At 35.2% G+C, this 12575-nt stretch overlaps 1 protein-coding gene and 1 long non-coding RNA gene across 2 annotated transcripts; both read right to left on the bottom strand.

Annotated features, from left to right (window-relative positions):
- Positions 1–1766: 1766 nt before the first annotated feature.
- On the bottom strand, positions 1767–7994 carry LOC139127733 (adhesion G-protein coupled receptor D1-like). The gene is made up of 6 exons (XM_070693625.1): positions 7902–7994; positions 7393–7549; positions 7160–7226; positions 6551–6703; positions 6025–6193; positions 1767–1916 (listed from the first exon to the last, which is right to left on the bottom strand). The coding sequence occupies exons 1-6, from the start codon at positions 7920–7922 to the stop codon at positions 1767–1769; spliced, it is 717 nt and encodes a 238-aa protein (XP_070549726.1). The 5' UTR covers positions 7923–7994.
- A 1624-nt stretch (positions 7995–9618) lies between these two features.
- LOC139125066 (uncharacterized) lies at positions 9619–11384 on the bottom strand. The gene is made up of 3 exons (XR_011550141.1): positions 11317–11384; positions 10531–10704; positions 9619–9718 (listed from the first exon to the last, which is right to left on the bottom strand). It is a non-coding gene; the product is annotated as an uncharacterized lncRNA (long non-coding RNA).
- Positions 11385–12575: the final 1191 nt, after the last annotated feature.

Here is a 12575-nt window from a genome sequence, read left to right as displayed (position 1 = left end):
ATTACCGTGTTTTAACGTAACCAAAGCACTTTACCCTCGAAGTTTTCCTTTAGGTTGAAGTCACCTACCCAACCATTTGGAAGGTGTGATCAAGATGGTCATAACAGCCAATTTTGGAAAACTAGTGTCAAGATCCAGTGAAAAAGGTCCTGACGGGATAAAAATTGAGACAGTTGGATTAAGAGAGATATGACTGGTCCAACCTGCTCAGTTCCTCTGTGGTGAGAAATTGAAATGAAGTTCAAAACTGTATACGTAGTAGGCGAGTTTCTGTAGGGGGGGGGGAGTTTGAAAGTACACAGCGGCGGGTTTAGTCAGTTTGACATCTCTGACGTCATAACTACTCTTTTTCTGTGTAGCAAATCGGGACGTGAAAGTGCGATATTCATAACTATATATACTCATCCACAATTCAACAACAATAAGTCAAAATTTCTTATAAAATGGTCAATTGCTAAAAAGACTGGCACAAAATAGACCGGACCAGACAGTAAAGTACTAGTAAACACAAACAAACTTACATCAGTTAAAGAATACGCAATAATCATAATTGACATTTAGATTTTATTCAGCTTCTAAACAGATATGTCACATTTACATCCCGTCATCTTCTGCTTTTGCTGCCCCCTATGGAATTGTTTTCGCTTACGATGTACCAGTCAATTTGTTAGCCTAAGTAGTAAAAGCAGTCATATGTAAGTAAAGTCATAGACAAGAATACAAATACTGACAAAACAATGGAACAACCCTTTTAATACAATATACGTAATACCAAAGAAACAGATATATCGAGGACATATATTACAAAACGCCATCAACTCTACCTAGTGAACAGATCGAACTGTATTTTACTATTGATATTTTCCAAAATGTTAACACATATCGTGCTAAGTTAGTCACTTGCTTTACTTTATACACTATAAAATTCATCATTGAAAGTATAATGGAATAAGTAGTCGTGGCAGTTACGTTACAAATTTCATATCTTATTATGAGCTTTTAAGTTATTGCACTGAAAATCAAATTCTTCTGTGTCATTGACACATTGTAAATTGCCCTTACGGCCTCAAACTATTTCAAACACAGAATGAGAATGTGGTGTGTTAGGCTTCAAAGTGCGTGTTCGTGTGTGTAACCATGTTTGTGGTCTATTGATTTGCACTTCTCCTCGGGCAAAACAAATTAAATGTTTAAAAAAAAGACATTTCTAAGTTAGTGGTCACAGAAATACAATTATTAAGGGCTAGATTGTTGCATTCTCAGAATTACGATCGCCTACAGCCATTGTTTTTTGCTTTTTATAGTGTATGTTATATTTACCTGCATGTTTATTCATTAAATTTACTATTGGTGTAATCATCATTGAAACAGGGCTATCACTGTTTCTCAAGTAGTCATCGGCTCTTGTGAATAACGAGTCAATTGTCGACGCTTCGATAATAATAAATACATAAAATTTAAAAGGAATATTGAACTTCATCCTCTATGCCTTTTATTCAAGACGACTCAAGAAAGTGTGATTGTGTTCCATTTGTTGTCAATTATTGGCGAATCGGTCGAGATATTAAACACTGTAACGTCGATCATGGTTTTTCACAAAATTACTTCATGTTAACTTCAGTTTCTTGTTGACTACATTTGTTTATCTACACCGAAAAATATACCTAGATACACAGTATTTAGCTTGTAAACTCGTCCAGTTTGTGTGTAAAGTTTCTAGTCCTTCACGCGGAAGTATGTGTCCGTGTGTGTTCTTTTGTGCCTGTTCAGCAATGGTTAACCGATATAGTGACGGTTTGCCGTGAAGGCATCACACGGTTTGTCATCACACCAAATGTTGATCCTATTGTAACGCTTCCACTGTGCTCTCGAGCCGTCAGAAATGTAATCTTCTTTCGAGCAAGCTGAGAACGCACCTGCATGGCAGAAACACAAGTATACAATATTATTATACATGTCTTACTTTGACATTCAACTTCAAGTAAAGTAATTGGAAGAAGAAGAAGAAAATTTTGTGATGCTTTTACCTCTAAGCTCACTTTCCCTTTTGCCAATACCTAACTCGTCCTGGGCACCGTACTCCTCACGGAATGGGCACCGTACTCCTCACGGAATGGGAGGGGGTAGTCAGTTGAGAAGATTCTTCGTTGGCATGTACATGCCAACTTAGAGTATGCCAACGAAGAGTTTTCTAAATATATCCCTTCTCATTGGCGGTTGGGTGGCTTTTTTCTGCAAAATGTAAGGTGTTCTTGTCCTTTTTCTTTGCAAATTTCTGTCGCTTTTTCTTGTTTCGAAGTTTGTTTTGCTTTCCCCATTCAGTGGAGATTTTTCATGCACCTCGCATCTTGCCTTCTGTCATTAACAAAATTGTGCTTTTTTCAGATTTATTTGGTTTCTTTGCCCATGTTGCAAGTGTTATAGCTACCTGTTTGCCTTTTCACCAGTTCTCTCCGTCTCGCTCCAGCATCAGTGTCTTTGCCACTTTGCAGTTTTTGCTGTTTTTAAATAGTTCATTTTTACTCAGTTTGTCTGATCTCATTTTTGCTTTTCGTCTCAAAATTTGAATTGTTTTATATGTACTTTTCTGTACAGGAGATTAATTTAGTAATAATTGTTCATTTAAAAAATCAAGAAGAAGAAGAAGAAGAAGAAGAAGAAGAAGAAGAAGAACTGATCAAGCAATCCAGACGCAAATCACTTACAATTCTTTCGGAAGATGAACAGCGTGAATGAAAGACTTGTTTGAATTGACGCGAAATAGATTGAGATGTATAGAGTTGAAATACGGTCTACTTCATTGAAGCAAATTTAACATACTATTGTCTGGTTGATCTCAAGAGTGTTTCTAAAACTGTTGTAAAAAACATAGGTTAAATGGGGTCGCCGTGAAGAATTCCCATATAAAGCCTACAATAGCCTGAACTTTACCATTTTTGTTACAGCGCTTTCGATATTAATGTTCAGGGCTTCTATCCAACTTGTAAATAGACCCCATAGTTGAAAGTAGTCAAACCTTTGTAAAGGATGTCAAGATTGTTTGCATCAAAAGCCTTCTCAAAGTCAATCGCTGATAAAACCCTCGGAATATTAACTGTACGAGTGTAGTGAAAAATTTCATCAATTAAAATATAATTACTGACATTTCTTCCTTTCAAAAACTATGTTTCTGTTTCCCTGATTATACAGTTTAAAATGTTATCTATTCTTTTGGCTAAACATTTAGAAGCTAATTTTATGTTTTCATTCATAAGTGAAATAGGTTTCAAATTTTTGCAACCTTTTGTTGGTCTCCGCAAAGAGTTCTCATCAATGTTATGATACTTTGCTTCTGTGAGCTAGAAAATTCTTCATGCATTTAACCAAAACTAAGTTAATTTACAACATATTTACCCACTATATACCAAAACGAAATGTAACAATTTATGCGTAGGACCATCATTTCCAGAGCTTTTGTTGTCTGGCGTTGTCTTAAGAATCTGAAACATTTTAACAAAAGTCAGAATACCTTCACAGAGTTACTTCTCATTTTCTGATAATTTAGACGAATTTGTACAAAAAAGTCGTTCATGTCATCAAAATTACTGTACTTTTTTGCATAAAGACTGAATAAAACAGCGTAATTTCTGATAAAATATCGTTATGTGCACTAAAGTTCTGCAATCCCTAGTTTGAAGTTTACTAATGATAGATTTTCTTTTAGTTGCTTTACAAACCTTACTTTTTCCATCTTTTTGTACCAGTTAGCTCTCCACCTCACTTACGCCATCAGTAACATAATCATACTCTCTGAGTAACTCATTCTTAGCACATTCCAACAGGTTGCAATTTTGTTCACTAGGAACATTTGTAAACAGCTGCTCTGGAAAAACTATGAATTTTTTTTTTGCTTCCTTTTATCGTTTTAACAATAATCAATGGAAAATTCTGTGATCTTGCATTTTAAACAGTCCCAAAAAGCGCAATCGTTGAAAAATTACCATGTTCCAGTGCCAAAATAGAGATATTTTCTTCCAGTATCATTTTATACCTTTGATCATGAATTGAGCTAGAGTTAAACTTCCAATATTCAGATCCTCGTTCAATAATACTAATTTTGATTGTCAAATACAGTGCAGAATAGTCTGAATCTATCCTATGGATAGTGTCGATTTTTGTCCAATTTTGTTCCAAATGACAAGAAATAAGGAAATAATCCAATCTACTTAGGATTACACAAAGTGTGCACCTTCTCCAGGTAAAACTTGTTCGTCCTTCATTGCGTAGCCGCAAAATATCACATAATTAAAATCATCAGACAGTACATAAGATAATAAGTTTTCAATCGGTATCGAACCCTCAACATACGGCATCAGTCGCCTAGCGGAGAGACAACAGAGAGAACCGCTCGGCTAACTAACTTTCCTCGTGCCTTATGATTACCCGCTGAACGATCATTAGCCTATTATAACCGATATTAATATCTCTTCCAATGACAACAGCAGTAAAAGAATGACGATGTAATCAGCGATCTAAATTTGAATTACTTAAAAAATATGGCGTTGGAGCTTCCTGTATTGCGGCAAAAATATCTACCAATGATTATATAGGGTGTACTACAAGTCAACTGTGATAAGAATGTAACGACAATGCATGGAATTCAATTATTAAATTCTGAATAACCATACCGTCGTGGTTAATGATAGTCATGACGCCTCTGCTATAACTTGGGTTGGTGAGTGAGTGAGTTAGGTTTAATTGTTAGTTAGTTGGACGGTTAGTGTATTAGTTGATCGGTTGATTGGTTCCTTACTTACTTACTTACTTACTTACTTACTTACTTACTTACTTACTTACTTACTTACTTACTTACTTACTTACTTACTTACTTACTTACTTACTTACTCACTCACTCACTCACTCCTCACTCACTCACTCACTCAGTCAGTCAGTCAGTCAGTCAGTCAGTCAGTCAGTCAGTCAGTCAGTCAGTCAGTCTGTCAGTCAGTCAGTCAGTCAGTCAGTCAGTCAGTCAGTCAGTTACTTAGTTAGTTAGTTAGTTAGTTAGTTAGTTAGTTAGTTAGTTAGTTAGTTAGGAAATATGATCTGACATGCTTTCTTGATGAATTTTGCGCTACTGGCTATTTCCCGCCAAAACCTATTTGGAAAACAATTGTGAATGATGCCATCCATGAGAATGAAAATAACTGCTGGAGACAAAGATTGGAAAGTAGAGGTGATATGCTGGTTTACTGTCGATTGCACACAAAGTTAGCTCCATTTCACTTGTACACATATATACGCAATTTTCCTGAGCGCCGTGAAATTGTTTACAGCATTATGAAACTTCTCGCCTTTCCTAGAAATGAAGTCTGTTTTAAGTGTCAAAATACAGTTGATGATGTTTTGACACATTTGTTAACTTCCTGTTGTCATACAACAATAGCAAGAGACTCTTTTTGGAACTTTCTTTTCGACAAAATGAGCATTACTGTTTTTTGCAACACTTTACAACTTAAATGACATTGACTTCATTGGTAATATTGTAGGAGATAGTATTTACATGATTAACTACCAGGAGTCTGGTGAACAAGCAACTCTTCAAGAAATTGTGCTGGACTTTGTGCAAATGTGCCTTGAGAACTGAACTTAGTACCGTGCATTGCTTTCTGTCAGAAGCTTACTTGTGTAATTTAGTGTTTTTTTGAGTAACTTTTTTCCCTTACTACCTCTGTAATTTAATGTGTTGATGTAACTCTTCTCATGTTTTGAGGAGGAATAAAGGAACAACAACAACAACAACATACTTACTAACTTATTAGTTAGTTAGTTAGTTAGTTAGTTAGTTAGTTAGTTAGTTAGTAAGTTAGTTAGTTAGTTAGTTAGTTAGTTAGTTAGTTAGTTAGTTAGTTAGTTAGTTAGTTAGTTAGTTAGTTAGTTAGTTAATGTTGTGCTATAAAAATGTGGCTTAAGAAAAGCTGTTATCAAGATTAATTATATACAGTAGCTATGACTAAGGATCTCCTAAACACACTTTGACCTCACCTCTGTATTTCTCCAACAGTAGAAGATAAATATGAAGAAACCCTGAAGTGAGTTAAGAATGGCAAAGATATACTCAAAGAAGATGGTGTGTCGATCAACAGACAGCAACCCAAACAACCAAGTCATGCCCAGCAGTGGTAATAAAAGGATGGCAGCCTTCAGACTGGATCTGCGAACATGTTCACAGAAATGCAAGAAAACATTGAGTTAAACTCGTATATTCTTTTACCATAATCTTACTAAAATGTACACATGATATAAGTTTCGTTACATACTGTTTTTTCCAATAACTGATTTGAAATATGTAAATACGGAGGTGTGATTGATACTTTCGCTGCTTGCGCATGATATCGTACTCATATTGATTTTTTGCTAATTGTTCACATCTGATTCTACTCATGATCTTATATATATATATACATATATATATATATATATATATATATATATATATATATATATATATATATATATATATATATGTATATATAAATTGGAATATATATGAACTGAACGCATTTGCTACCTGATATTCTTATGCTTGTCTTCCGTTTTGTTGACTAGTCGTCGAGATATTACCCGAAGTGCTATGCCCAAGATCACCAAATTGAAAATGATAACAGCCAGCATTGGTCCGACGAATGCAAAAATCATACCGCTTTGCACTGACAACCAGCAACTGTGTGTTGAATTTTCAATTCAGAGAATCATCAATATTAATTATACGTTTGAGAACATAATTAAGAAGGAAACAAGTATACTATTTGGAAAGAAAGCAAATTCTTGCTATATGGGAATTTGATAACTGCACATATGAAATGAAAACCCCTTTATATCACGTGACTGACATGAACATTTTGAAGACATCTGATTAATCTTCCTCGCATTTTTTTTGTTTCCGATAATGTACAGAACTAAAATCTGCTCAATACGATTTTGTTCTAGTTTGTTGTAGGGTGCAAACGTAATGTAAATCGTGTCAGAGGATGCCATACCTAACTTCCTGGAATGAAGACGTTTTAGAGTAAAATATTTTGCACGACGTTGACGGAAATGGTGATTTCGGGACCAGAACGAGGCCAGCAGTGCAGTTTTTAGAATCAAGTGTCAGAAATACAAGCAGAGAAATACTTACTTGTCATCAGTACCGTAATAAGCATGTCCAAAGCCGAGTGAGATTGCCACAAGTACCAAAGGAACACCTGTTTGGATAAAAATAACATGTTTTTACATGTTATTATTGTGACAAAAATGAGCTGATATCACATCCATGGAGCAAAGGTATATGCGTGCCAACCTTAAGAGACTTATCTTATGATATTTATATTAAACCCAATTAATCAGATGTCGATACGTAAGTGGACTTACCCCAACCAATTAAATAGTAAGCCACGAATCGTCTTCTCAGAGCTTTTTTAAACACCACGACCAGTTGAAAATAGAGGTGAATGCCTTCAACCAACATCCAACAGAAGACAGACGTAAAGAAATAATGAAGGAGAGCGGCGACTGTGGTACAGACAATCTGGCGTAATAGGCAAGGGAAAATATTGTCATTTCTCTTGTTCAATTGCATGAGATAATGATTGAGACACATGATATCCAAAAGCCCTAAAGTGACTTTGTACAGGTGACATCCGAATATATATATCGCTTGGAAGCATAATTTTTGATATGGTGTACTTTAGTAATTTATGACATCAGAATATTTAGTTTAAATGTATTTTTGAATTATAATGACTGTTTTATATAACTTCCTTCTTTAAGTCACAACACAATATACAAGATATGGAATTTTACATTAAGTTTAATTGAAGTTTATGTCTGTTGTCACATGACTTTTAAATATTCGTGAAGTCCGAAAGGACAATCTTTACCTCGTTGCTTGTCTGTTTCATGCCGGCTAGAAAGATAATTTGTCCTATACCAATGGCAAGGCAAAGATTAATCTGGATAATGCGCTCAAGCGTACGCAACCTGAAAAATGAAATATCAGAGAGGCCCCTTAACTCGTTCGAAAACATACTTTGCAGATCTGTGATAGTCTTCAACTGCAATAAAATCTTTTCATTAATTTTACGAGATCAGGTCGTAAACCTATCATAACCAGAGTCTCACTCAAAGGCTGATGTTACGCCCTGTCTTAACAACATCTCCCGGACAAACGATGATATTGTATCAAGGTAGGGTGCTCTTGGGGACCGAATTGTTTTTTTGAATACTTCCCTGATATTGTGTGGACAATCGATCGTTTTGGTTTCCGAAACTTCATTTTTATTACAGATTTAAGAGATTTGGCTATTTCTAATTTTAAATATGACATATGACATCTTGATATATGACATCTTAGATGATTTGTACCTTCGGTAAAAAACTTGTGAAAATGACCACATATGTGTACCCTTGCATGTACTCTTGCATTTGAAAGTCTTACAGCTTTGAGGCGCACACAAGCTTAAAGCTGTATCAAAGTTGAGAATCAAAAGTGTATTACAAATAAGTTTCTTTCTTAATTTTCGATAGATAGAACGATAGAACGACAGAACGATAGATAGATAGATAGATAGATAGGTAGATATACATACATAGATAGTTAGATAGATAGATAGATAGATAGATAGATAGATAGATAGATAGATAGATAGATAGATAGATAGATGATAGATAGATAGATAGATAGATAGATAGATAGATAGATAGATAGATAGATAGATAGATAGATAGATAGATAGATAGATAGATAGATGAGATAGATAGATAGATAGATAGATAGATAGAAAAATAGACAATAAATAAATAGCTAGCTAGATTTTTTCAGCGATAAAGCTAATAAATAAGTCGTACCACTAAACTCTCTCGGATACCATTCACCCGCTCAATACGCACTGCAGTATTACGAATAAGGCGATAGAGTTGTATTATAAATACCTCGTTAATCCATTAGTTGAAGGCGTAATTACATATGATACGTTGACTAACTGACTAATAAAATATGTGAGTTACCGATACACACAATATCCTTACCCAATGAGCAAATTTTTATTATTAATGAAATAAAGAGACCTACCCGAGCAAAGCAAATGTTAGAATCGTCAAGACAATGGAGAATAAAGAAATTCCACAGCCAATCACACTGATTAATTTCAATGACGTCACATGAATTGTTGGTACCTACGAAAATAGAAATTACACATTACACGAATATATATTCAAGGCACCATGGGGTATCACTGAGATATTGATAACTTCGGTTGCTAAAAGGTCTGTCACAAGACAAAATATGTATGTATGTATGTATGTATGTATGTATGTATGTATGTATGTATGTATGTATGTATGTATGTATGTATGTATGTATGTATGTATGTATGTATGTATGTATCTATGTATCTATGTATCTTTGTATCTTTGTATCTTTGTATGTAGTATGTATGTATGTATGATATTATATGTATTAATTTCTATTTTAAAAAAACTAACAAATCGAATTCACATTTACTGTTGGAAAACCTGTTCTTAATATCTAGTGAACGATTTATACCAGGTGATACAACACTAAAATGGCAAACTTACTCCAAAGTGTCTTAAGCGGACAAGTAAACCAAAACTAGTAAGATGGTTGCAGTGACAGATCGTTGCTGTCTGACTAGTGCTGTAGACGTGACATCCTGTAGAATTCCACGACATAGTTTGCCTGAAAGAAAAATATGCTGAGGACATTACATGTTTTATGCCTAAAATTTACATGAAATACCATTGTTTATCTCCTTTCTTCTTTTGGGATGCTCCTGGTTTACTCGGAAACAATACAGAGGAGATTAGTTGTTAGGTGCTAATTAAGGCAATTCAGCAATGCAAATCTGAATGAGAAATGACTAGTGAAAACGTCACACCTTTGCTTTGAGGTTTCTGTGCCACGAGACGTACAGATATAAACCACTGCCTTTGGCCATGGCAAAGAACTTTCTTATTATTGAGGTAATAGAAATGCTACTCATAACACAAAGCGTTATTTACAATAAGCCACCACAGATGATGACTATTGTTCCACTGTTTTGAGAGATTCAAGAGATATGGTCACAGACGACATTGCGTAATAGCCGCGGGTAACACGAGGAGTCACAGGTTAAATAGCAATCGAAAAAATCGCCTGCGGAATTATTTTTATCTATATCAAAATGGCCCATGCGTTCATTCATCTTTACTTGTGTTTGATTTTTAAAAACTGTTCAGTTACATACTGTCTGTAATCAAATGCTCCATGTCATCAGCCCACGCCATGTTTCTGTTCCAAGATCTTATGGTAATAAACTATATGATCGAGTTGTACCTTCAGAAATTGCAATAAAAACCACTAGCTTCAGACGTTGGCGATATAAACAGTTGCCAGCATAAACATTAAACCGTTTTCAAACAAAATAGCCAGTGTAAAATCTTAGGAAAACTGATATCTTGTTTAAAGAAGATGCAAGTTTCGCACTTTAAAATTATCGAAGCTTTACCTACCCGCCTTGCCCTCCATACTCCACGAATTCACAACTCACATCCTTGACCGACGTATTTAGCACGTCGTTGTGTTTAAAAGCCAGTTTCACTGGTGCATTGTCTGGCAGAGGAAACTTTGGCTTCGGATGTACCGTACTTGAGAGTATGACACTGTGTAGTGACCGACCTTCAACACTGAAAAGACAGGTGAGTTGTTTTTTGTAATAAAATATATTGAGCAGCTGTCTAACGAACCCAGGGACCAAGAGGCGAAACATATATTTTGACATTTCTTCAAAGGGACGATAGCTGTTACTCACGATGAGAAAATCGTAGTGTCTTAAACAAGATCACAACTGGCAATTGGCACATCTCGACAGCGTAGTAAATCACAAAAGAAGATGAATTTGAAACAAAAAATACAAGGTTACGTATGAAAAACAATTTATTTTCTCCAACATTCTCCGTACGCGAACCTCAATTACAATCCTAAGAATAGCGAATAATACTGCAAAATGTTTTTACAGCGGCAGCCTTTAAAAACGTAAGGTTTTGAACACACATATCTAAATTTGTACAAGGCAGAAATCTGCTTTTTTTATCAAATGTACATGTTTGAGCTTCACGTCTTCGATCTCTTGTGGCTGACAGTTGTGGTTGAGGACCCACTCACCAAAGTCCTGTTCCAGGCTTAGCAAGAAAAGCTTAGAATGCCGCTAAATACTTGTTATATCCCTATACACACCATCGCTGTAAAATCCTACAATTCACTGAAAAATGTCTTCATAACAAGAGCAAAAAACATACCTTGTATTTGCTATTTCCATGGCGACGCTCGGGTTTGAGTATTTGACATTTACCAAGTATCCATTCCTTAAGAGTACAATGAAATTCAGTCAGTGCCTCGTACGAAACGCGACTTATTATTCTCTAGCAGGTCCTTCATTATAAAGGAACTACAATAGCGTTTTGAAATGGAGAATTTCGATACATTCCTGTCATTTTCTAATCAACATAAATTGCCAAAACGTGTAACTTCTTCCCATAATGATACATGCCGATCAGTTTATTGGCACTTAAGTGTCACTCATTTCTGCTACCAATAAAGCAAAACACATGCTCTTCAGAAAACTTCGCCTAATGGGGAATACAATTTATCTTAGAAAATATGTACTGTTTCTGCTTTAATAGATCGTCCAAATCCATTAATAGTGATTAGCCACTGTCGCAATATCTGTGTTCTGGGCACAGCGTCGTGTCTATCTAGTTCCCATTTCTGTTTTTGCCGAGAGATGCAAACTTGCTAACGAAAAGGCTTAGGTATGCTTAGCTCATATTGTTTCAATGAGTCCGATCAATTAAAACAACACGGTCTTTCGAGTTAAAATAACTGCCCTCAACACAGTAACATATAAAAAGTACACCTCAGTGGTTGTAAAATGTGCAGATAATCACATGCCGAAAGGCAAACATAAAGACTTTAACTTACAACCGATACGTGAATACCGGGGGAAATATTACAGGAGAATGTTGCGTAGCTTAAGAACTATTCAACAATGAGACTGCCTGATAACGTTTGCCAATGACATTGCATGTCAAACTCTTTCCGTTAGCAAAGCCGAGCAAGCAGAAAATTATTTCATTTATTTTTAACTATTTTTCGCATATGATGTGACATGACTTTAATGATTGCTGAATGTTGTAAGTTTTTTAATTACAGCGTTTGCTGCATGTGTTTATGTGTTCTTTGTATTTTGCCAGTATTTGAGAAAAGTGTTCATTTTAAAGCTCACCCTGTCACTTGGCTTCGTGTTTTGAATCAGTATGAATAAATTAATAATATACTGAGTAGGGAACCAAACTATTACAAACACTAACGTTTGATAAAGTACCACTGCTTTAGATGCACGTTAGTGTACAAAATCAATAAAGGATCAGATAAATATTACCATCCGCCACAATAAAGCTGCATTTTAGTAATTACAGGGAATTTAACTATAGTTATGGTTTATGCTGTAAACGTATTTGACGATTTATACAGCAGGCATGTTGAAATAAAGGTGCAA

The sequence above is a fragment of the Ptychodera flava genome, chromosome 3 (genome assembly GCF_041260155.1).
Source record: "Ptychodera flava strain L36383 chromosome 3, AS_Pfla_20210202, whole genome shotgun sequence".
NCBI lineage: Eukaryota > Metazoa > Hemichordata > Enteropneusta > Ptychoderidae > Ptychodera > Ptychodera flava.
The sequence above is the reverse complement of the archived record's forward strand: the minus strand, read 5'-3'. Positions and strand labels throughout refer to the sequence as shown.